Consider the following 27,652-nt stretch of genomic DNA (forward strand, 5'->3'; position numbering starts at 1 on the left):
TTCCAGTACCAATGACATAAGAACACATTCTTAGAGGACAAATAATGTGGCGTAGCTGGACAGGAGGCTGAAAGAGTAAAAGTCAGAAGCTGCTACAAAATGAATTTGCACTTTACTAAGTGCATATGTTGCTAAGCAATACCGTTCTTCCTCTTCCTAAAGTTATGAGCAAAGCTGGCTCTTGGAAATCAAGCACATGCCAGAAGAAAGCAGCATAAAATCTCTCTCCAGCCTTAAAGACAGTGTTGCCCTGTCTTTATGAAGAAAACATAGTCTTAAGAGGAGGAATAAGTACGTATCACTGAACCGAACTGTTGTTCACTGTTGTTAGGTATGACATGAAGATAACATTGTTTTTCCAGTTCTGTATAGAAATAGGGCTGATAGAAAGTATTTGGCAACTTAAACAACATTTCTGATAGAGAAACTGTTTTTGAAGTTCTTACCTACAGAGCCTATAGGCATGAAGTTCTGCTAAGTAGTGCTGCAAAATGTGCTGAAGTTTGATATTCATGATTTATTTTTAGCTCACTACAGAATGGTGCCTTGGTGTCTTGGACAGAATTTACTGGCTAAAACAAAAACCCAGCCAGGCCTAGTGAAAAAATATATTTATTTGTTCACTTTGGAGAAAATTTGAGAAAAACAAATATGAGTATTTATTTAACATTTCAGAGATATATTAGGCACAGTAATACCCAGTGAGATAACAGAAAACCAAGTGGTCAATGCAGTAATGGTACTCACAGAACCAATTTTAGTGTCTGCCAACTGTAAATGTTTTTATGAACACTGAATCTAAGAAGGCTGCAAGTCTAATGCAATTTGGTTAACAGATCTGAAGAAAAAGGCTCACTTTGATAAATAACTGGGGTTCAATGATCTACTCTAACTCTGGGAAACTGGTATGAAGTAGCACAGCAGAAATTTGATACAACAAGAGCACTGTTGTTTTGAAAGATCAATGATGAGAGGAAATTATGGCAGAATTTCAGCAATTTAATTAGTTATGTTAGTAGTATATACCAAAGAGCTTGTGTCAGATAACGAATGGGTGTTATTTTCAAATGAATCATCTATTAATCACCTGGAAGAAGGAGTAAACACCACATTAATTAAATTTGTGGTTTATTCCAAAATGGGAGGTGTTGCAGCAACTAATATAGAGGTAAGACAAAGAGCCTGTAGCAATTGAAAGTAAAAATTGGCAGTCAGCAGTGAACAGGTTCTATCTAGAAAATTACAAGCGAATGTGTTGAAGAGAAATAAGAAAAAATTCAACAGGAATACCTGGGGAAAAATTACCTGAGGGTAATCAAAATAATGTGAATGTATAACACAGTGTTGTAGCAAGGAAAAAAAATCAGTTTCCTTTCATAAGGCAAAGGAATGTGACATTGTAGAACAGAAGCCCCTTCTACAGCAACATGGTGCACTCACTGAATGTTATATGTGCAGGTCTGGATGGCTGGACACAGTTCTACCTGAACTGAAAAGAATTTACAGAAAAAAAAAGTAAAAAGTGATTATGAGAGAAAATTAAACTATGAGAGAAAACAAAAGAATTCTTGCTTACAGAAGAAGCTTGAATCAATGAAGATCAAGAACAACTATGACTTCAGCTAAAAAGTTCACGGCAATAACATCAAGAAAGGTGAGCTTATATCTACGGGTTTGAAACAATGTAGATGAAAAGCAGTCCTTTTTGCATTTGCAATTTCATTGCTACCAAATCGTGTGACCTCGGAAAAGTCAAACTGCTTTTATGCACCTTCATTTCTTCATCATCTTTATAGTTATTTGAGTATTATAAGAATACTTACTTATACAGAAAATTTGCAAGACTTTAATTAGCAATTGATTTAAATTACTAAAATGTTTAAGAGAATATATAAGTAGTAGAATGAAAATACATGAAGTGAAAAACAAAAGACATCTGAGACTCCTTCACATACAGAAGAATTTTGAAGAACTGGACAGGTTAAACTGGTTGAAAAAATGAGTTAATATCCTTGCAGTTCAAAGGTTTAGGATTATGTGACTTACATTCTCATTTAACACCTACGATTTCCATCTCTGTCATGCTAGGACAACAATCCTTTGCATATTCATCCCCTTGTGAATAATATGTCTTTGTGGCTAGGAAGAATTATGTATTTGATTAAAGTATAACAATGCAGAACAACTCTGCAAAATCTGACTACAAATTTTCTTTTCAGCAAAGTGTCTTCAGTTTAATTTCAGAAATGTTTGAAGCAGATGCAGATCTAAAAACAAGCCCTGTCATTTGGAGAATGAATAAGCAACTCATAATTGTCTTTTTTGGTAGTTCATGGGGCAGAGGATTGTATTTTTCAGACCATGCTAATTCATCTACTGAATTCTAATTGCTGAATCTGTTTCCAGCCTTTCTTCATATCTTACTGAAGAAGAGATAACAACTTTAACAGCCTGATAATCAATAAACATGTTCTATGTTCAACAGTTAAAATATAACAGACAGATTGCTACCAGCATCAGAAAAAAGTGCTATATATTAATTATCTGTGTGACTAATCTCAGAATCATGCTTTGACATGGAATGTGGCCATAGAAGTGCCCTACTCTCTAGGCATTTCTAAACAATTCCCCAAATTCCTTACCAAATGGCACTGAACTATTTGGAAACAAAACCAGATTATTTTCTTTACCCTAGTCATACAAACTGTGATTGTTACTGTAAAATTTCTCTGCCCTGGTTTACTCAATTAAGTTGGTAAACACAAAGAAATTAGACTTATTTGGAAGGTAGCTTCCCTCCAAGAAAGAACAGCAGAGTAACGTATAGATGGTAAAGATTCAGGGTTAGGAAAGTTGTCATCCACATTTATTATTTAATAAACAAATAATACAATTGTCCTATTAGAATATGTGGGCTGTTTCTATTGTAAAGCACAGTATATCTCAGTAAAACCTAGATCTATTTCCTGACAAGACTTCAGGTCAATGCCCCAGCACTATATAAATGTGATACTCCATTAACTCACACATGTTTTGCAAACAGAAGCTGAGAAGAAACCTTTTAGCTGTTGCAGAACTTGCTGCACTTGTTCATAGATGGTCTATTAGTGAATTTGATAGTGTGCTGTTTCACTGGGTAGTCCAATAAAGTCTTTTAAATAGACTAAGTTGTAAGGCACTGGTGGGAGCACAGGGTCTATCGCTTTCCTAGGAGTCTGAAATCTGCATTGCTACTTCGGTGTTTATATGTTACAGCTGAACAGAAGCAGAGAGCCAAGCAATAAGTTATCAAGTTTCTCCTTCAAATTTCCACCTCCTAATTTTGTTGCTGTTTTGACAGTTTTCTTGTTCTTATCTCCAAGAGTTACTTGCCATACTACATGTCCACACTATTTCACTTCTCTTTCTCTGTCTATCCCTTCCACTCCTTTCTTTCATCTGGAGAAACCACAACACATTTTTGCTGATTTAACAATCTAAACCAGCTTAGCTGTTTTAAAGTCAGCTGATGGTATGCAAGACCATCATAGTAAGGTGACCTTGTGGTTGACCCTTAACTTTTACACCTAAAATTCTTGAATATGAGTTTGATTATAACAAGCCTTCATATTAATGAAGGAAATTTCAAGTGAGAGGGTATGTAAGCTCTGAGTAGCAAAATAAGACTTTAAAAAAGACGGAAGAACTCACACTTAAGAATGCTGAAGTCCTGTACATAAGTTGTATGCAATGAAAACAAAGGTCATTTATTCAAACAAGTGTAACTTCAGGCAGTATCTTTTAAATCTTTGCAAGCAGAAGTAGTTCAACGTTTTCCTTTTTCATTGGCCATTTATTCTTTTACATGACTTTTAATATTTTCATATAAAAATGTGTTTGTTACAAAGATTCCTTGTTTTGTCCTTTCATATGTGCACCCTATAGACATGAGAAAATTATCTTGCTACCACTATGTCCAGTAATGGTACAACACTTAAAACACAAGATCAAGACTGATATTCATCTCTTTATGTAGGAAAAAAAAAAAAAAGCAGCCACAAGTAAAAATATTGAGCAAGCAAAAAACAAGCAACACAAGGCCACAGCACAAACATTTTAAGTTCTCATGGGCACGAACAGCACCATACAAACTCATAAGCAATATTATCACTTGAGTTTCAGTTTGAGACCTTTCAATAGAAAGGCCAGGAATACCTTTTGCACATCTATAGTGTTGCATTAGGGATGCACAAAACATGTTCTTAAATGGTCACTGTGTCTGTGCTTTTTCCCCATAACGCTGTATTTGTTTTTATTCCAGAACTTACATAAAAAGCCTCTCACTTCACTGCTACTTCTAACATAAATATGGATTATAGCTTTCCCGGATATGCTTGAAGCAGTAAAACTAAATAAATACAACATAGATTATAGATAGGGACATTACCATTCTGCACAGTAACACATTTTAGTCTAGTAAGAGAATTTGTAAAAAACAGTGTTAGAGAAGCAAATTAAAGAGATTAGGACATTTAGAAATTATAGTCAAACCAGGAAACTGCTATTGTTTTTACGCTGTGCTAAGATTGTTTCCTTTCCTGCTGTGCATTTGAAGGCCTAATTACAGATACTCCTTGCATTCTGAAGCCTCTTTGGAGTGGAAGAGGAAAAGCAGGTGCCAGGAGGAGCAGACTGACATGCTACATAATACTCAACAACAAAAAATTCCTGCTGGTAAACAATCTTCAGATAACAGCCACCTTCTCCTGCTCACACTTTTAGATGATTCCTCAGAACCCGCAACCTTTGACAAAAAAATCCATTGACTGCAATAGCAATAAAGCCCTGCAGGTTGTCCAGTGAGATGTCCTTGCTGAGGTGATCTTCCTCTGGCCACCAGGTTTCAACACTTATCTATGGGACTAAGGCCACTGTAACAGTATAGTCAGTTCTCATCTGTCCTTCTCTCACCTCTAATTCTCTCTTCCTCTTCTGCACTAGTCATCTGCCATGCACCTCTTTAGAAACAGATGAACAAAACCATTTCCTCCTGGGCACACGGCTACAAGAGTGATAAAGTTTTAGTGAGCAACCTACTGATGCGTAAGTAGAAAACCAGCTCATGTTAGAGAAACACATCTCTCAGCAATGTAACTGCATAAATCACAAGCTTAGCACTGGTGAAGGTGAGGATAAGGAGTTTTATTTCAAAGTGCTTTTTTAAAACTGGTGGGCGCAACATTGCTTTGGCTTGCTGCATTTTATTTTATACATTAGCTGAAAATGCAATTGATGCCCATGCAAATGTCTGGCATTATACCTGTATATGTTTAGGTCCAGCACAGACTTATCCTTGGGCTAAGAAATGAATAGGGATTTTTCTAGTTTTATGTACCGTCATGAGTTTCAGAGCATTTGAAAGAACCCAATTCAAAAAAACAGCCACATAAAGGAAGCGAACACAGAAATGTAAGGTGTCAGAAAATCCAAATAAATCCCTATGCTTTTAGGCTTCTCTGTGAACAGTTAAGCATGATATTATCCTGGCAAGAACAGTATTGTGTCTCTGTCTCTGATGTTAGAACTGGTCAATTATTACTTTGAACTTATAATTTATTTATTTAGTTAGTTAGTTAGTTAGTTATTTTTTCAAGAACTGTGCAAAATCAGAGAAAAGTAGAATTTAGGTACACTCAGATTCCTCAGACCAGCAAGCAGTGCATTACTTCCATAAGGAGCTATTTGAAAACTTATTCCTGTTTCTTTTTCACTTTCCAAAGACTTTTCTACTTTGATGATATTTTGTGTTGGAATAGAAAGGGTATGCAGATTTAACAAGACAGGTCCAGATTCAGTTTTTACATCTATCCAGAGACTGCTGAAAATAATAAAGATATGCCCATATTTATTAAAGGAGTGAGATATGACAATAAAATGTTGGGCAAAAACCAAGTTTGTTGTAGGGTAATTTCCAGTAAAACAGCTGTATGACCTCTTAATTTAAATTTCCTTAATGATCACTTGATATTTAACATCTCATTTTTATTTAACAGCGAAACTCTCACATAGGGATCCCTGTCCTGCAAGGCATTCTATTTTATCCCTGTCTTTAATTATATGACCATTCAGGCTGCTTGAGAAGCTAGTCACTGTCAGTGAACTGCTGAAAAAAATATAACACACTAAAATATCTTCAGCTTAAACACAAGCTTCCACAGAATACTGATTTATTTGTTTCAATCCACTTATTGGCATTTGGAATTGTATCGATGCCCAGTGTAAAGAGTGTGACATAGACAAGGGTTGATTGATATTTAAATAGTACAACTGTGTATCTGCTAAATAATATCTTTAAGTCAATAGAATGGACACAACAAAATTGAATCTTTATAATGTCTTAATAATTATTGTTGATAAAATGATGGCTATGCCAAAACTTTAGAAGAGCAGATAATCAGGAATGTGTTGGAGGACTTCTGTTTATTAATGACATTTTGAGAACAAATCCCAGGAAGCAGCCTAGAGACAGGAACATGTGATAGCAGGAATCCCTCATGAGCCTACTTGGAAAACTGTTACTAACATTCAGATCTCCATTTCTTCTCCTCATCTCCAAACTGTTCTCATGCCACTCTGATTTTTCAGACAAGACACTTCAAGATCCACATTTGTGGTACAGGGTGCACAATACAGCTGAGGAGTAGTTAAGAAGGTTGTTTGATTTAACAGCATCTTACCGTCATCTGAAATGTCACCATTCCCATTGCCTGCCTTGTTAGAAGACGAGTCTGAAAAGTAAACTCCAAGAATTATCAGATTCTGGGTTCATTTGACAAAACTGGACCAAGTAGGATGTGGTACTGTAACGAACCTCACTAAACATGGAATTTTCCCTGTTTCAAGCTTTCAGCTAATAGAAACAAACAAAAAGATTCTTCTATTGATATATAATTAGATGAGAATGATCAAGCCTTTATACCTTAGACTTAAAATCTGATGTGTGAATAAATAAATCATAACTGTTAGAAGCTGAACACCAACATGCGTATAAGTGTACAGTGGCCTTTTAAAATATCAGATCATGTGTGTTTTGGTATCAAAAGAGGAAGCTGAATCTCAAAGATAAAATACATACAGGAAAAGGATGGTTTCTGGGCAACACACTGTAAAGCAGACTAATTTCACAGCTGCAGCTTTCCACTAACTGTAGCTCTTTCCTCTAGGCAGCAGATCCCAGGTAGCTGGGTTTGAGTAGAGTCTAAAAATGATTCTGAGATATCTGAGACTCTGGGATCCATTTCATATAGCCTAGAAGCATCTTCAGCTCATGGTCAATACTGAAACTTCATCAGGCACCAGAGAAGGTGAGGCGAGTTCCCCTTGCAAGTTAAGTAATGAGAGCTTAAATTAATATGCTATTTACCTGTAGGAGTATCAGGAATGTTACTAAGACAAATACAACATTAGACACCAAAGAACCCACTAATTTCCTGGGAGGCTTTGAGAATTTTTTTTTTTTTTAAGTTGATCAAAGTGTTAATATCAGAAACTTGTAAAAATCAAAAATGCAGTGCTGATGCATTTCACAAATCCACTGTGCCATAAAACATACTATTGGAAGACAGTTTATAATAATTTGTTTCCTCATTTTTAAATACAAACATTGGATTTTTCAGTTGAAAATAACATTTTATATTCATTTAAAATCCTTCAAAATATGTGAATTTACTGAAATTCAAAACCGAATGTGTATAGCACTTTGTTAACAAGAAATACATATTTCAACTTCAAATCTTGCTTCTTGATTTGTGTGGAGATTGAAACAAAGTGTTTTCTTTAAGCAATTGCTTCCAGCTTTTGAAAATTAAAAAATGTAAACAGTCATTATTTCCTTAGTCTTAATAGTTAATCGCTCTGAGAAAACAGGAAATTTCCTAGTCTATATTCTTTCATATACATCCATTTCTTGTTGTTCTTTGAAAGCTTGTCATATTTTTCCCCTCTAGAGTTTTTACATGCTGCAAAAACCAGTTCACATCAAGCAGAGATCACCCAGTCTTCCAGCAGCTACTTGATGACGCTACCAAATTTTGGTTCAACTTTTGTACAAGTATTCATAAATCTATTCCTTTTTAAGCTGCATACCCATATGAAAATGCTTCAAAGTCAGAAGAATGAAAAAGTAGAAAACAACAGAATTTATTTCCTCAGTGCAGTTTTAGTACCTGCATAGTAAAGTTGCTCTTACCATGGTAAAAATTAAATCACATATATTGTACCCACTCACTGAAGTTAGTACTCAACAACTATCTCCTGTTGCCTTTTTTTTGGCCATGATGTTGCTGAGATTTCCTTGACAGAAAATGCCCTATGTTACCAAAATGAGCTGTTTTCACCTCCTTGACGCTTCACATATGTTGGAGTGAATAAAGGACTCAGCATTCTGATTCAATGTGAATCACGCAAAGCCATTTATTACAGAAACAAACCTCCTTATAGATGCAGTTATTTCCTGACCACGTGTCCATGCTCCAAGCACGCATTAACTGACTGGATATCACCTATGTTCATGAGCTGTCCATATGCCTGAGTCTCACTGCTGATAGGTCTGTTGATTTATGTCGTATTGCTGCTGTACTGTTTTACTTCCACAGCAGGTCCTGTTTTCAGCTTTCTGAGGTGGCCTTGAAATTCCTTTGGGCCTGGCTAGTTCAATAACAAATCTCCATCTAATAGAAACCCATCCACACACATATGTTTTCACTTCAAGCATAGCTATTCAAGAGCAAGAACAGCCTTTCAGCTGTATGTTGATGAATTTCCTAATTTAAATATAGGGAATGGCTTCTAGATGCTCCTATGATACCACAAAAAAGTATCCATTCACGGGATATAATTTCACCTAAGAATGCTAAATTCATAACCTGCCATATATTAAAGAAGATATATTTAAGGCCTTAAGTTTTGTTGTTCATTTTATTAAAGTTCCTGGTACAGCTACAAAGAACAGTTCAAGTAGCAATGGTCTCTGCCATCTGTTTCTCCACTAATACGAAGAGTTCCACAAAAGCTGCATTGTTACCCACCTAAGATTGCTCCTGTAGGACATATACTGTCCTTTACATTATTGTAGTCACAATACATAATATCTTGGGTCCTACCTCTGTCTCTCTCTTTCCCCCTTTCCCAGCTAATCCCCTGCTCTATGCAATATCACTGCTGTTAATGACAGGTAACTGACCTGCACATTGCTGAAACATTCTGCTGGCTTTCCAGTGATACATCATTCTGAATGCATAAAGCACACAGATTACAACCAGAAGAAACTGAGAGAGTTTATTTCTGTTTATTTTTGATAAAGCTTGTAGATGAATCTACACATACCCCAGAGTAAATTCAGCATATGATGCATCCAATAAACACACTAAGCAAAACCATTTCAGTATAACTTGGAAAACACAGCAAAGCTGAAAATGAAGATCCTAATTTATGTAAACATCTCAAGAAGTAAGAGTGGGAACTGTATCGATAATATTTAGAAAAGGAATCCATAAAAAAAAATATGGAGAATCAGTGAAAGTTAGTTTTCCAATATAGTTCAGAAAATTGGAACACTTCAGTAATCTAAGTGCCTCTATCTATTGAGTCCTGCATTTTTTAAGTCCCAAGATTTCAGAAACAACACCTGAATGTCCACATGAAGTACCAACAAGCAAGAAATAGTGCAGTATGGATAATCTAGTAGAGTTTATATCTTGGTGATCTCCTTTTATTTTGTCTGTAGCAGTTTGGCCAGCCACAACTGTGCTACTTGTGGTGGCATCACACCTAACAGTTGGGTTGCAAACATGGTGTTCGGCTAACCAGCATTTGTGAGCCCTCACCAGCACCGAGCAGGGATGCCCACACAGACACTGACTGCTGCTCCTTTCGACCAGCACTATGGCAATGTAGGCAGTATGTGTTTCTTTTTTAGCTCTCAGCTATTGATATAGAATGAGAGCTAATGTATAGCAAGCAGGGAAGACATCAGAAGCAATACCCTTGTTCTACTTCTTTCCTGTTTTCTTCTTGAAGATCTGGTAGCTCTGATTTATATATGCGATTTTTGTATTTACCATTAAGTACAGCACAGTGGACCTTAATGTGCCTGTTTTTAAACTATCTCTGAAAGTATTCTTATCGCACATAGACATATTGTTCGCTTTCTTTCTAAAGGATCTCTCTTACTGCTAAAAGTGACATTCCTATGACACTCCTCACAGAAAAAGAGCCATTTCCATATTTTTCTGGTAAACGACAGAGCAGAGGTAAAAGGAAAAAAGGAAACTTTAATTTAAAATAAGCTCTAAAAAGTCTTTTAGACAAGCAGAGATACAGGGACAGAGATTCACTAGATCATTTTTCAAAGATTCCAAGATCCTTTCCTGATACATTATTTTAAGTTTGCTTTTAGTTTCCCAGTTGTTTGGACACACAGGCAAAAGAATTAAGAAAAGAAGGGCAGCAAAAAGACAACAATGCCTATGCATTACAGTCAAGAGATTAATCTAAAAAATAGTATTTCTGCATTTAACAAGTGTTGAGGACAACAAATGAGAAATGATAAGGCTACAGCTCCTATTATCCAGGGTACTGAAACCATGGATGAATTCTTTTGTAGCTTGTTTTTTATATACAGTCCCTATTTTTGGATGCTTATAGCATGGTTTTGTCCTTGCTGTGTGTTAGGTGAGCATCTACCATCAGGGTAAGAATTAGGTATGGGTAACAGAACTTCTGATGGTTGATTGTCAGAAGACTAATGTCTTTCATCAGTGTTATGGATTTGAGGCTGAGTCCTTCCTGAATCCTATTCTTGTCCATATGCATGAAAGCATCTTTAATCTCAGGATTTTTAGTATTTGTAAATCAGTAATTTTACTTATGGGTTAGTATTTTTAAGGCTTGAACACTAAGTTCAGAAAACAATTTCTATCATAAAATATTTAAAACATACACTATGCAGAACTTCAGTGAAGATTAAATGTCATTTGAATTCAAGAGCACAGGTTTTTTTCAACAAGAATAAGATAATAACTGACTGCCATAGTGCTTACTTGCCTCAATATTTTTAATGTCCCTTTCCCAACAAAATACTACAGAAAAAAAAAAAAAGAAAAAAAAAGATTACTTCTGTAAAAGAGGCAAATAAAGCACAAGGAGGGCATCAAAAGAGTTTTAGATGTTTCACTTCTTTATTCTGTTCCTTGGGGTGGAATTTATCTGAACAAAACTGTAAGTCCACAGTATCTATGTCTGAACTAAATGCTCTCTCTAATCAATACAGAGAAATAAGCACTTCAGGGAGAGATTTTCCCTGATCTACTTGAGATGTAAACTTCAGACCACCATGACTTGCACCTACCATTCCCTATTGACTATTGAGGGAACCTACAGGAGTTCCCTACACTGTGGACATCCAATATTCAGCAAGGCAAATTTTGCTTTCTGTTTAACAGGAAAAACACTGGATCTCTGCCCTTTCAAACCCTATTTGGATTTGGCTGTACCTGGACAACATCCTTTCTAAAGAGATTCATTTGAGTGAGGATCATGTTCACCTCTTCCAGTATAGGGTAGCAGCTCGTCCTTCGCTTTGTAGCTTCATAAACCTGATGCAGCTGGTTAGAAGATTACATGCTCCACTGACCAGCTGCACTCAGCAAATGAAGCTGTGGAAGAACAGAGAGAACAAGCCATCCAACTGCATGAAGTGCATTTTCAGCTGCAGGGAGCACACAGAAGACACAAGTTCCCGCACAAGTTCCTTGACTGGGTTACAGGAATTTTCACCCCTGGCTGGAAACTGTTCTTACTACAGGGCCAATCCTTCCTTTCCAAGTTTTGTAGGCTTGCCATTCTCCTCTTTTGGCAATTACAAAAAGAAAAAAAAATATCTTATGTAATTTACAAACAAATTTTGACATAATATATAAAACAATCATCAACAGTAATCTCAGTGCAAATCTTGGAGGATTAGACCCCGAAATTGTAGGCAATAGAGATTCCTCTATAGGCTGTTATCACCTCTGATAGGATTTGGATCATGTATAGAATCTTTTATTTTAAAATTAATGCTTCCAATCAAAAATAAGGTAAGAGATCTTTTATTGAAAATCTCTTTAAAGTTTAGAAACTTGCACCAGATGTCCAGTAAAGGCTTGCAAGCAGTGACATACTACAAGCCAGCAGGTGTTACCTTTTCTTAAGGCTTCTGTCTGCTCTAAGGCCTGTATGTTGGCAAGTGCAGAAGTTATGTACTGTGTTAAAACAGTAGATGAATTATACATAAACCATGGCCCTGCAAGCACTGTTACAGCCAAACAGTTGTGGAGTTTTAAAAATCCACCTGTTCTGCAATGGATTTTGCATTTGATGGGAAACATATTGCAAAGCAACACTGAGATCTTGTAAAATAAACAAAAAAACCCGAAACAAAATACCACCACTTTGCTCAGAACTAAACCCAAAAATATCAAATGTGAAAAAAAAAATATCCTGCTGAAAGTCCATCCTTCACCTGCTGACTGTGACAGCAAGAGTGTGCAAGTGGGGTCCCGTGTCGCTGCAGAAGTCCACAGAGGTCAGTGCAGCTCCAGGTGTGAACTGGGGCTCAAGCTGGGCAGCAAGGGTGGGAGGAAGGAGCAGCAGAGGACAGAAGACTTGCACTGGCCATGCAACTGAACCTCAGTGTATCCTTGACTTCCAGCATCTCCTTTATTTTACTCTCCACGCTTTTTCACCAAGTTTATCGAGACGGTTATACCTGGCTATGGAGAGTTCACCTCATTGAAGAGTTCTTACTTTGTTGGAAAGTAGCTTCACAAAACACATTTTTGCCAGCTCCAATATCAAGGAAAGATTCATAAATACCATCTTTCTCCAAGTTCTTTCATAAAGTGTGTGTCGAGGGTTTTGATTGCGGGGTGACAATAAAACCCTGGCAGATATATTGTTAACCTCCTCTCCCCACCCTTTTCCCCCTTTTGCCCCTCCCTCTCCCCCCTTCCCACTAGGGACAGGAGATCGGGAGGACAGAGAGAAGAGAGTTGGAAAAATTAAAGATGTTTTACTAATGCTACTAATAAGAATAGAGAAAATAATACAAAATATACAAAACCAATCTTGAAAGCCTCAGCAACTGCCGAGCCGGCACCTGAAGTCCTGGATTGGACTCTGCAGCCAACCGGAGCTGGATTCAGTCTCTCACTAGGCCTCAGTTTGCAGGGACGACTGGCAAGATCCTTCTCCTAATGTCGGCCATAAGGAAAAGGGGAAAAAAAAGGGCCGAGATCCTCGTGATCTCCCACTTTTATATGAAGTATTCACGTGAATGGAATGTTATACATAGTTGGTCAGTTTCTTGGTCACCTGTTTCTCATTGTCCCTCTCACGAGATGTCCATCCATGCTTATCAATAACTTTGCATTCCATTGCTATGTTTACCAAAACATGTATCTGGTTCCCCAGGAAAATGCAGCTAATATGAAGGCTTTAGCTGACAGGCAAATTCACTAAAAGACAAACTTGTTTTTTAATAAAACCAGGACAGTGTGCAAGGAAAGAAAATGGGATACAGGGTCTCTAGGATGCTAGCTATTCTTGCAGGTATTGTTTTGGATGTTTATCTTTGAAACTTCCTTTTCTGCCCTGTAATTTACATGGCTACTGATGGTAATTACTGTAAGAAATATAAAGAGCACTAATGGGTATGGATCACTGTTCTCCTGGACTGTAAAAAAAAAAAGAGCATGGGGAATGATGACCCTGTAAGACAGATCAATGCAGCTGCAGATTGGTGCTTATGCTATTCAGGTTATTTTCCTTAAATGGCATCACGCCTCACACATTCTGCTGTAGGCTATCCACATCCGTTTGAGTTCATGACAGCTATTCTTAGACATTCTTTCATTTTAAACACCATTACCAGGACTATTACTGTACTTTTTTTTTTTTTTTTTTTTTTTTTTTTTAATGAGAATGAGAAGATAGAGTCTCTTTTATCAGGTTCAGATCTATTTAGCCTAAATTAAAATTATTTGCTATAATTTTCCTGTAGTTATTCAAAGGATTAGTGAGAAAATGTCACTGAACAGCTACTTGTCTCCTCGTTAACATTCACGACAAAACCTTCCAGTAAGGCTGGTTCCAGCTGCTGATGGAGCAATACTTAAAAGAAATTGGCTTGTCTGTGAAACAGCTGCTCAGCAATGCCACTATGCAAGGGAATTGGTGATAATAAGATGATACTATTACAGCTACACTATGAGCATAATATATTTTAAGCTGCTTTGAGGTATGCAGTGGAGGTCCAAGAACTGGAGCAAGATTGCTTGTCTATTTCTAGGAATAGGAAACAGCTGATGATTACAAGTCTGCTTATTTGGATTAGTCCTACCCAAAGCCTTGGCGTAAAGGAAAAAACTGCTTCTGTTGGATCTCTTATCTTCCTGCGTGTTTCCTGTCTGCTGGAAGGGTGTTTTGTTCCTTTTCCTAGTTTTTAGAAGGGTTTATGAGTCTCATTGCTGAAACAGATATTGCATTCTTTACTAGGAAAATGGAGCACCTACTTTTTCAGACGATTTTTTTCTCATTTCAAGACTTTCTTTGGCAAGATTCTCAGGAGAAGATTCCTTGGACCTTCCTGCACCCATTAGTGAAATTGTATAATAGATATTGATTAATTTGAAATGGCCATTGAGTATAGCAGTGCAATGGCAAATATACAGATCTAGAAAATACAGATGTAAACATCTGCACATAATCCTCAGCCAAGAAACAATTGGCAGCTGGTACTACATTGTGTAGTGACTCGTGCAAATTCACACAGATTGTCTAGAACATGGAAACCAAATGAAAATTACTGTTGTCAGACCTTTCTCTCTGACACATCTTAGAACCTCACATGCTATGAGGAATAAAATTCTTCAGAGAAAAAGAATCTAGAAGGAGGGAGCAGTTAAAAGTTCCAACACAGTGACAGCCCCTTAGAAATAAGAAGGGCAAATGAATAAGAAATTAGTAAGATTGTATAGGGCTTTAGGATGCAAGAACTGATTGCCAGTTAAAAGGAAGACATAATTTCTTCTGATCATAGCTGTTTCCAAAACAATAGTTTCTCAAGTTCTCTGTTATGAATTTCATATTTAGCTTCTCCTGCTTGTAGTTTTTAGAGACATTAATTCTTGTAGATTTGGAAAGTACTGCACTTCAGGTAAAATGAAATATAAAACTGACACAGAAATGATGTAGGAACACTGCCAGCAGGCTGAGGGAGGTGAACTTTCAGCTCAGCACTGGTAAGCCCACATGTGGAGTGCAGGTCCAGGTCCGGCTCCCCAGTACAAGAGAGATACGGACATGCAAGTCCAGCAAAGAGCAGTGAACTAATGAAGGGACTGGACCATCTCTTACATGAGCAGAGGCTGAGAGAGCTGGGAGTGTTCAGCCTAGAGAAGAGAAGGTTCAGGAGGATCTGATTGATGTCTATAAATGTCTGGTGGAAGTAGTTAAGAAAATGGAGCCAGGCTCTTCACAATAGAGCCCAGTGACAGGACAAGACACAATGGGCGGAAAGAGAAAATTCTATCTAAACACAGTAAAATGCTTTTACTGTGAGGATGGTCAAACACTGGCACAAGTTGCCCAAAGAGGCCATGGAGTGTCCATCCTCGGATATATTCAAAACCTGTCTGCACCTGGTCCTGGGTGACCTGTGGTAGCTGATCCTGCTTTGAGCAGCGGGGGTTGACTAGGTCATCTCCAGAGGTGTCTTCACTTCTCAGACATGCTCTGATTCTGTGATTATATGTAACGTGACCAGAGGTTTAAGAGACAAAGTTTGGATTAGAGCAGATTGACATTTCTTGTAGGTTAGATCATGAATAGGAATCTGGGGCAAAATTCTGAAAAGGAAAACAGATCTCAAATTACCTCTCAGAATGAAAACTCACTCAATCTATCCTGAAATTTATGGTTGTGAGAGAGAAAACATATAAGAAAGGCAAGGCATATGAAGGTCAGATCATAATTCAACAAAGAATTCACACACTCCTAGTAAGTCTTATGTTGTGAAGATTAGCATTATCCTAAGACATGCCTGGTACGGCACGAAAAAAAAATTGCCTAGTACGGCACAAAAAAAAATTGCAAAAATCTACAAGACTTTCCATGTCTCCTTCAAAAGTTTGCAAAATTATATAAATCTCTGCACAAACAAAGAGGCTGGCAGCAATACTAGCTCAAATTAACTCCTCAACGGAGCAGTGCTAACATAATCTCTATCTCAACATTACTTAAATGTTCATATATTCTGTTATTGCTTAGATATGCTGCTCTTGATAAACACAGATCCTGTACAGAACTTCCATAAAATCATCACATCTGGCTGTATTTGTTTTGCTATTTCTGGTGTACTAGCATCAAATGGCAGTCATGTATCTGAACTCCATTGTGCAACCAAAGTGCCAAATTAAAACAAACAAACAAACAAACAAACAACCAAAAAGATGATTCTTGAAGAGTTAAAACATAGACATTATCTAATAATCCAGTATTTGCTTTACATTGAAAAGCATAATCCTACTTTAAACTGCAACAAACCTAGCTGGTTTTAGACTGAAAGACAGCTTATTAGATGAATATATTTTTTCCATTAACGCATTTGCCATTCTAGAAAGAGTAAGCAGTTTTTCCACGTAAGTGAACAACTTTTTAATAGTTTTTGAATAGCACTAAAATACTGAAAGTATACAAATATTTCAATTGTTCTTTGAAAATATTTCATATTGCAAATTCCCTTTAAAACATCAATGATATACCAGAAGAAACCACTTAGTCTTTTAACCCAACTTTCTGTAGAGTAGATCTGTAAGAACCCCAGAATTCAGTATTTACAACAGGTCAGTAACTTTCATCTATTTACTTTACCATCACTATTAAGATTCAGAATTTCAGGTTACTGAAAAAGCTGTAATATACTTAAGTTCATTGCAATATAAAAAGGCCAAAAAACTAGTAAGGTACCATCTGAGCTCTGTGGTGAATGAGTTCAGCATTTTCAGTAAATTGCACTGCTCACTGAACACCACTGTTCATATTATCTTCCTTCTAGAAAAAGAGAAAAGCCCTGTATGTACCATAGATGGTTTGAAATGTCTGTTCTGCTTGCATACTCATCTTGTAATACTGCACACAACTTCTGGATTTTTTATTAGGTCCTTTGAAGCCAAGTAAAATTTTGAACATCCACTACACAAAACATTCCAACTTCACATTAAAAAGGGAAGCAATCACAATGCAGAGCACTGCACAATCATCCACATCACAGTCCATCCAAGGACTAAGGACACGTTCTAAATTATATTCACATCTGATGTGCTGCTGGAGACTTTTCTCCAGCTCATCCTCATATTATACATTTCCCATTCCCTCCTTTTATAATTCTTCTTCCCTTCTGTGTCATATTGAGACAATCAATATTATGAAAAAAAAATAATCTTTAATTAGATAAAGAGAATAACGCAGAATTACCCTAAGGAGTCAGGGACATCTTCACTTTTTCTCTGAATGTGACCTCAGATCTTCTAAGTCAGCTTCCAACTTCAGAGATAAACTTTCCACCATTCTCCTACCACTACCTGGGGTTAGCCAGCTTTACTGAACATGTCTACAGGCTTTCTACCTACATGCAAAGATGCAGTTCTGTAATCCTCTTTCAAATGATGATTTACACCTTTTAGTACCAGACCCTTTCCAATTTATGCATATACAGAAGAGCTCAGGGGAACACATTCAACAGACATACAGATTTCATATTTAGATAGAGCCATGACAATATTCTGAAGCTCTTTAGCTCTTTGCTAATCTGCACCTTATAAAACAACTCAATGCAGTGTGACTTGAAAATACAGATACATGAAATACAGATACTTGAAAATACATGCAGAGTGACTTGCAAATAGAGACACAACCATAAAACCTGCTTATTAAAGACAAGCATTTAGCAAATTGTGACACTGAACCCCTGATCTTAACAAGGATTGGAGTAGTGATTAGAAACAAATAAAAACCCCAAACTGTCCTTTTCAATTATTTCTAGGTACAGAAGATGTGTTTGATACTGCTGAAGTGGTTTGCATGACAATCCCTCTTAAATGCAGCTGAGGCCTGAGTTTTTGGAAGCCAGAAGCCCTCTAAGAGATTCTGTACATCACATGAAAATCATGCAGGAAAAAACTATGGCCTTTAGGCTACAAAAAAACAGACTACAAAAAATAAACTGCTTTGCAATAACAAAAATCATGGGATAACCACAGTTCATCTTGCAACAGTGAACATAATTGCAAACCTAAATTTTGCATTTGAAACTAGGAGACAAAAATTATAAACCTCTCTATGCATATCTAATCTCTTTTTTCAACATTAGCCAAGCCTGCAGGCACTTAACAGTCTGATTCTTGATGTTATTGTAATTAAAGGCAATACTCAGAAGGCTGATAAGCACACCAGCTGCAAGTTAACCCTTATCTTAGCCAAACTGCAAACTGCAAATGTGATATCTAATTGTAAAGAAAAGAACATTGGAATTCATTCTGGATAACTGACTTCTAAATCCCATAACCTTGAAAATAAGTAAATTATAACCAGCCTACCGTCAAACTTCTTGTGCCGGGATACAAATGTGGTGCGTACAAAATGACTTGTCTCCTCCACCAAGTTTTCAAACTCCAGCTTGCTCTGTTGGCTTAACTTGTCCTCCATTTCTGAGGTGCAACATGTATATTCCTGAGGGCAGATTCTCAAATGTTCCCCTAGAATCATAAGAAAAAAGGAATTAGAAATATTTGAGTACAGACAGAAATGTGTCAGAACAAAATGTACATGATATGTTTTCAGTTAAGGAAGGCAGGCTACCCAAAGAGCTTTTTCAGCCTTGACTGCTTGATTGGGAAGACTTTGAACTGGTATCAACAACTTTGCCGTAGTTGGGCATTCCTCACACAAGAGGGGAAACACACTTTCCAGAGTTGTTTTGCTACTTCAAAAGGTAGAACTGTCTTATGCCAAAAGTGATTCCTCACACCGAAGAAGCCTTCCTCATAAGCACACATATACTGAAAAATCCAAAGACAATTACTTCCTTTCTGTTTGTATTCAAAATTCCTGGAGAAATACCTAGTGAGATGACCTGTTACAAGTCATTGGAGCTGCCTTGCTGTGAGAACATGAAAAAACAAATTACGTGTTTGGTCCCACTTGCCCAAATGCACCAAAACATTCTCCCCTTCTACTCTTCCCTTCTGCTTGAGTAAGTGTATTTTAATGGCTGTTTGCGTACCACATATTTTCTTGGGCAGCATTTCTTGTCAGACTGAGCAAGTACTCTGCTGAATAGGAGAAAGCAATGAAGAGTTTAATTAATGCTTATGTTATACGGAAATGTAATGTAAAAGGTAATGAAAGCCTCTTATTTAATTCAATAGATTTATCTTTTGAAGCACTGTGCCAGTTCTTCTGACAATATTGCTTTCTTCGCTACAATCTGCAAGTGGAAACCAATTCTTTAGCTCATGAAATTAAAATGGTCTGTTATTACATGAAATGTGAATTTCCAATTGACACTGTACTATGTGTGTCAGAAACATTTAGCTTGGTTTTCACAAAGGCAGGAAATTCTACCATTCCCTCTCGAGAAATAAAGAGAATGATCTGCTTCTATGATTAAAGTTACTTGTAAGGCAATGAAAACATTTAGCTTTCTGTACACCGAATCCTGATTAAAAATCCCGCTGCAAATCTCTTAAAGGTGCAAATAAAATGATATACAAAGCCCAAGGGTTAAATAAATACTGGGGACCTGATTCTCATTTATATTGAAGCTCCTTTCTACCACTGCTGAGCTGTAAATAAGATTTAAATGCAATTTATACCTACTTTAAGGCCACTTTTCACCATTCTTATTATGTAGTGAGAAGAATCAGGCCCTAAGGTTTATGCTTCCCAGGGGTAAAATAAATCTGGCTGCTGCATCGTTTTGAAAACAGCGTCAAAAAGAGGTTTGCGCATGCTTAGAATAAACATTGTCTGGAGTTCACCCTCTCACCTTATTCCAATTTTTGTTTCAGTTTTTGAAGGAAGTCCTTTGATTTGAAATTCTAATCATTCCTCAACCCTGACCTGTCACCCCCATCTTAATTTGTTTTTTCCTGCAATAGTTCGTGAGACATGAACTATAATGCCATGAGATTTCTTTTAGCAGTCTCAAGACTTTTTAAAAACTCACAGCTACACATCTTCAGGAAGGAGCATTTCATTATCATCGGTTACTGTTCAGCAGTAACACCTACAAGTCCCAATCATGTTCAAAAGCACCATAACATAAAACACTATAAACCTGGAAAAAGAGATACCCCATGACCATCAAAATATTGTAAGGATTGTTTCCCATGTCTACTACACCCTCCCAACACAATAAATTAATTCCGCTCCATTCTCAAAATTGTGCATCTAAGCCATAAACAACACATACTGGGACTGGCAAGCCAGCTGCTGTCAAACATAAATGATAGTGGTAAAATAATAGTTGCTTTATCCTCTACATCACTGTAGAAATTATTCAATAGGTTATATGTGACTGCAGAGGTACCATAAGATGACACAATTTGAATTCCTTTAGTAACAGTAATATTCTGAGTTTTTATTAGATGTCAGAAAGACAAGGAAAGCTGAAATATCGTGTCATTAGAAGCAGTGCTGTGTGCTTGATTAAATTAAAAAATATACTCCATCTATAATGTCTGTAACCCCCTTCCTTGATAAACCCAGAGGCTTTTGCTACTTGGAAAGCACTGGATAGACCTATTATTCCAGCCAGTTCCAGCCATAGTGGTGGTTTATGCTTTCTATAATGATAATGCCCTTTAGTGCTGTTGCAGTCAATTCTTTTAATAAAATTCTGGTTTATTTTCTCTGTTCATTTCAAGTGTTTTTTCTCATCCTTCTGACTCAGTTTGTTTTTCAGAATTGCCAGACCATCAACTGACCTAATGTGAATCATCAAGGCACTGTGCTTAGTGAATAACAGCGATGGGCCTAGATTTTTAAGACATGTTATGCTGAGTATTATGACAAATTAAAGCATATTGAACTCAGTAGTGCAGTCACTTTTGTAACAATATTAATTTTTACTTCGCTTATTTATTTATGCTCCTGCATCCTCTTTACTACCAAACTTACTTCCTACCTTGGCTTCTACAAACTCATTCAGATTCCTACTGCACTTAATTCTTATACCTGTATTTTCACTAAGTTTATTAAAAAAAAAAAAAAAAAAAAAAATTCACTGGATCTTCATTCATTTATGAGGTTATTGACTGGTAAAATATGAAACTCACATGTGTCAGAAATGTTCACAACTTCTACACCACCTCATTGTTTTCCTCTCCTAACTATGTATCTTCTTAAATCATCTATACTAACCACCTGCCTTCATCACAAAAACTTTGTTACACTATAATCAGCTCTTTTAAACCAACATTTCTAGTTCTCTCCTCCTCTGCCATATACTCTCTGCATTTTGGTAGAAATAAATAGTAATGTAAATATTGTGCTATTCTTCATATTCTGCTTCAAGATTTTTTACCTTTTCCTCTTTCCTGCATTGGAGCCTCAAGTCAGATTATAGATAAAGCAAAAGCATTTTCCATTGCTCCGTGCCAATGAAGTGCTTGTAGGCTTAGAGGTCCAAGTATACTTGGCAAAGATGAAGTCTATAGAAATTGTGGCTTAAAAACCCCAACATGTTTGTATTCGACCATGACTGGCTGCAAACTCCAAAGGCTCAAAACTTGGAAATAAACTTGGGCCCTTTCCTGGGAATGGTGAACAGCAAATCTCTGACAAACAGTCCTTTCTGTATGCTTAATCTTAATTTCTTTATTAAAGGAATGTTTATCAATTTGGGTTTGTTCTTATTAAACCTCCAACTCATGTTAATACCACTAGGTCATTAGTTCACTCCTTGGACAAAAAATGAGGACACGATTTTCTCAAAAGAGATATAAGGTGTTTGTTTGTTTGTGCGTTTTTTTGTGGATTTTTGGTTTTTGTTGTTGTTTGCTTTTGTTTTTTTGCTTGTGATTTTTTTTTGTTTTGTTTTTTAATTAAGACGTATGTGCTTTATTTTGTATATTTTGCTTATTTTCTGCAAATCTGTGATGTAACAGACTAATTGGATTAGAAAATAACACTGCAGGCTATATTAAATTGTGCTTCCTCTATTTCCCTGAACAAGGATCATTTACCATTTGCGTTTTGTAATATATTGTTCTATTACTCTAAAAGAAGTTTAATCACTGATTTGTGCATTTACACACCTTCAGTATTTTGCAGGATGAATATATGCTCACAGCTAATGTACCAATTCTTGCTTTGAGAAACTCCATATTGTCTACATTCTCATGCTAATTTTAGCTAAGATCTTTTATGGCACAAGTGGCACTGGTTACAACTGACTAGTTTTTCCTTGTTGCAAATACTGTCTCCCTAGACAAATCTGACCAAATCTAGTTATGCTGCACCAGCATTTTGCCAGGCTGAACAAGTATTAACTCAGCAGTTCCCAACAACCTACCACAACTTTTCTAACCACTGTTGCCACCTGAAGATGCTGACCTACATATCCTTCCTCATATGGCTTATGTTATATAAATCAAATCAATTGCCTGTTAGAAATTCAGCTACCAGTATTCAGTTTCAGTTTTATTACAGCTGTAATCTCACACCTGCCTTCACATGATCCAAACTGGCAAATTTTGTGGTTGAATTTGGTAATCCTGCTAGCATGTTGCTTTGAAGCATGATAAAACAATTTATAAAGCACTTGTTTTATATTCAGGTATATAACAGTTTAGTGTCCCCATAATATGCTACAAACCTCACAAGAGTCTTTAAAAAATGCAGCTTATGACTCTAAAGCTGAAGAAATGCTTCTACTGTGTATCAAAATGCCAGAATTGATTTGAGCATGGTAACTACTTGCAGAAGACACAATCTGAAGGAGCAGTAAACCCTATGGAATATAACATTTCTCTTAACAATTTCACTGCTGGATTATCTGAACATGGGATGCAAGCATTGATTACATTATTAGAACTGGAAGCATGATCACACAAAATATTTTACATAAGCCAGAATTTTTATGAGTCATGTTGCAAGTTGAACCATTTCAGAAACAATTCCTTCTGAGGCAGTCAGCATTTTATAGTTTCTATCCTATTTTTAAATTTCAAAACCTGATATTGTTCTGTAGGCAGAATCATAGGACAAACCATATTACTGGTACAAATAGAAACATATGGTCACCACACTGCTTCATAAACTCAGCAGTGAATAAATGTTAATAAATGAAAGGGGTAAATTCAAGGTGTGCTTTCAAACTGGGTCACCCTGTATGCATCAGCAGTGCCTGAAGAGAAGACAGCTCTGCATCCTTCATTGTGCAGATTAGATTAATATGATTGGGCTTTGTCATTAACTATATCCTTTAAAATTAGAAATACTTGCTTCAGACCTGCGCATATTCAGCCATTTGTGGAGACAGCAGTGTAATTTATCACTAGTATGAGGTTTAACAGAGATGAGTGCAAAGTCATGCACCTAGGACAGAATAACCAAAGACTCCAGGACAGGCTAGGACCTACATGGTCAGAGAGCAGCCTTGCTCTAAAGGACCTGGGTTCCTGGTGGACAACAAGCTGAACACAAGTCAGAAGTGCACCACTGCAGCAACAAAGGCAACTCTGATACTGAGCTGCATCCACGGGGGTATTATTCGCAGATATAGAGACATGATCATCCCACTCTACTCAGTGTTTTTCTGGCTCATCCTGGAGTACTATGTCCTATTCTAATTCTCACAATGCAAGGAAGATGTGGGCAGACTGGAGAGGGTCCAAAGGAGGGACATGAAGATGATTAAAGGACTGGAGAACCTGCCCTGCAAGGAAAGACTGAAAGAGTTAGTCTTTTCTCCCTGGAGAAGGGTCAGGGAGCAATTCATCGCAGTTCTCCAGTAGTTAGAGGGCAGCTACAAAGAGGATAGAGGCGCTCTCTTCTCAAGGAGCACCATGAAGAAGACAAGGGACAACAGGTATGTGTTGCACGAGGAGAGGTTTCATCTCAACAAAAGAAATAATTTTTTTACAGTGAGAACAATCAATCACTGGAATAACCTCCCCCCAGGAATGTGGTGGAGACCCTGTTGCTGGAGGTTTTCAAGGTGGAATTGGACAGGGTGCCAGTTAATCCCATCTAGGCTCCCTTAACCACAATGCCTTGGACCAGATGACCTGTCACAATCCCTTCCAACCCGGGCTGTTCCATGGTTCTGCAATTAGGCACTTCAGAGCCTCCTACCTCTCAGAATTCTAAAGGACTGGAACAGATGGAGTTTTGTTTCTAAATTAACATTTTCCACCTCATTTCTTGTATTAAAAAAATATATATATATTTTGAATTATTTAAAAACATGATGAATGGAGTTAAAACAGAAACCTCATTCAGCTTAACCTTTTCACACTGTTTGAAGATCTGGATCTTTTTCTATGTTGGCGACGATGTTTCTGAACACCTGCTTTTTGAAGTTTTCAGTTTAAATGCTCTACTGGTGATATCAGAAGTATGGGAGGAGTCTTCCTGATCACAATATTAATTTTCTGTTATAGAAAACTGTTCTCCTCCAATACACTTATACCCTTCTGTCACTCATATATATAAAGAGACAACAGTGTGGTGGAACAATTTGACTCACAATCACCTTTACCTTGAAACAAACAAACAAATAGCAGTATTGTGTTTGCTGCATTAACTTATTTAGCAGTTAAAACTAAATTAGAAACATGAGTTTCATTATTTCAGCCAATAGTGGAAATTAAAATATCATTTTGTTGGACAAAGACTGTTCCCTAGCCAAAAAGTCCTAAGGTTCCTTCTGACTTTGTAATTATCTTCTCTATGGGGCATAACAGCCCTGCAAGCAGCCTCTGTAAAACTGCACCTGACATTCAAGTCACAGAACTGAACTTTCCTACTCAAACTAGAAGGAAACAGATTATGATTTAAATTAATTCCATTATAATATTGGCCTGACAAGTGATGACAGGAGCAATATTTGCACAGAAAACAATAGCTGAAGGAGAGAAGGGAAAGCTGTCTGTAACACACAGATCATGTCGTCAGACACATCTCTCCTAATTTTAATTAGTGGCATATTGAACTTGAAGAACTCGTGTGTCCAGTGGACTCCGATGAACCCATGCAACCGCCCCATGAAAGAACACTACACATTTGTTTGCCTTGGACCAAAATCATCTTTGCTCAGATTCTTTTTGTTCCTTGAGCACTTTGAGGTCAATTAAAAAATGAATGCCTTCCAAACAGACTGATGATTAGTTAACAGTCTCTTCATTACAGATCCCACAGGGAACATTCATTTACAAGAAGGCCTGACCCTGTTGTCCTTGGGAAGCCCTCAGTAATAAGTTACAGAAGCAGAGGCCAAGGCAAACCTGTTCAGACTAGGACTATACAGATGCTAAAGAAAGAGCTGAAGTCCCTAGAGCCTTCCTAACTAAACTAATAGAAGCAGTACCACTACTCCAACGCTCAGGTTCATTTTATTTTCCAAGCATATACAGTCAGACAATTGTTTTTTGATAGCACAGTTTGTGAGAAGAATCTTTAGTTACCTCTTGGGGGGTGTATTACTGGCGTTGTGCTCAGTGGCTTGTGGAAAGCAAATGGTAAGGCTGTGATTCAGCACTGTATAGTTTCATCATCTCGCTGGCTACATGGCTGCAATTTTCTGATTTCAAAGCATGTTTCCACCTGGGAATGGCAGCCAACTTCCCCTCCACCCCAATTGATTTTCGCTGTTTATTATGTCCCCTACTATAATAGCAGAAATATCTTATACAACATTATAGCAAGAAGTAGAATACAAGGAGCACATCGCTTTATCATGACCATAAAACACAGTGCAAGCAGGTTTTGTATTTCAGCTGCTCTCAGAACAATTTTATTATTAAGGTAGCAGGATGAGATTGTACACACTCATGCATTTACAAAGATTTTAATCAATATTCATCACATAAAACTGAAATCCAAATATGTGATTGCAGCACATGATATATCAGAAGCAGATTTACACCACTTAGTTCATGTATGCACAGAAATGCTATCACAGAATGGAGTTAGTTGCCTGGGGATAACTGGGTATGCTGTACTCCCCAAACAAGTCCTTATCATAGTTACACCGTAACCAATATACATGCGGCAAAAGTTAAAGCTGCATGAGCTACAGTCATGCCATTTGTTTGCACTGTTAAATATACTTCAAAAATGCACAGATCCCTTGCTGATCACTGTATTGTCATGTATAAAATCCATGTTTCTAAAATACTAAACATAGCAACAACTGTTTACAAGTCCTTAATCACAGTGATCTTCTCTTATTCATATGGCTTCAGTCAGTTCAAGGAAAGCTTTTTGTGTTGACATTATACAGAGGAAGCTATCTTCTTGTCTTCTGATTGAAAATGACATGTTTTCCTGCTATGCCAATCATAGAAACAGTTCACAATGACAACCACAACATAGGTCATTATGGTCTTCACTCAGAGGCTGTAATGGGTACATTCGTGCTTCTGCCATAAGCTTTTTCTTGAGATACTCTTCAGCCTAATCTCTTTCCTAGTCACTTAAGAAGGTAAAAAAGAGTCAGGATACAATTCATAAAGACTATGGAGTTCTGTTATCATACTAGCTCAAGGCCTACCCATGAAATTTCAGGGCCAGAAACTGTGGCACTTGTCCTTTCATTTCTGTTTGGAACCAATCACTATGAAGGACAAACTGCCTCTACAAGAGCCTAAGTATTAACCTGACTGTGGCACAAGTCGTAAGGCAAAAAGCAAAGCATTTCGTCCATGTTTGTGTGTCTTTGACTTTATAGAAGAGAAAAAACCCACAAGCAAAATAAACAGAGAAAGCACTCAATGCAAAAAATCCAAAATGTGCAAAAAGTAACGTCTGATTACCCCCATGCAGGAATTCCACAATCTGTGAGCCAAGTTTGATGCTAATTTATTTGTCCTTGGTTTGTTTTTACAGATCCAATTGTTGTTATAGTGTGAGAAAGATCATGCTGAAACCAATCAAGGTACTGGAAGCAAAACCGCTGACAAGATTATATGAGTTAAAGGATTCAAGAGAAAAACTACTGACATGGGAAGGTATAAAACCCCATAGATGATGAACTGGGGGTCAGCAACCCACCAACAAGGAAAATCATCCCATTCCCAGCTTGACTAATGACTGCGTGGCCACCAGAGAACTATTGGATGTCTTATTATTCATGGCAATCATATTATTGCTTAGGCTCACAGCTCATAGTTAGTCCTAGTTATATCTCATGTGCAGTAACCAAAAAAGGATTACTTTGTACTCTTGTACACATTCTGCAGTTGTGCATATTCTGGAGTCACTTGCAGAGAGTTCACTCCCAGAGGCCAGGGGGAAAATTTCCCCAGCTGCTGTTGTTCATTGCTAGTGGCATCTCCTTCAGGTCAGA

At 37.1% G+C, this 27,652-nt stretch overlaps 1 protein-coding gene across 1 annotated transcript in view; it reads right to left on the bottom strand.

The window, feature by feature from the left end:
* Positions 1-27,652, bottom strand: part of GPC6 (glypican 6) — a gene marked incomplete at its 3' end in the record, with an annotated part of 768,346 nt that overhangs the window by 514,670 nt on the left and 226,024 nt on the right. The window contains exon 2 of the mRNA XM_080347732.1: positions 18,675-18,833. Coding sequence (XP_080203858.1) covers positions 18,675-18,833 — 159 coding nt within the window. The remainder of the gene's footprint in view (positions 1-18,674; positions 18,834-27,652) is intronic.

This window comes from Nesoenas mayeri, assembly GCF_963082525.1.
Source record: "Nesoenas mayeri genome assembly, chromosome: 1".
In the NCBI taxonomy this organism is placed as follows: domain Eukaryota; kingdom Metazoa; phylum Chordata; class Aves; order Columbiformes; family Columbidae; genus Nesoenas; species Nesoenas mayeri.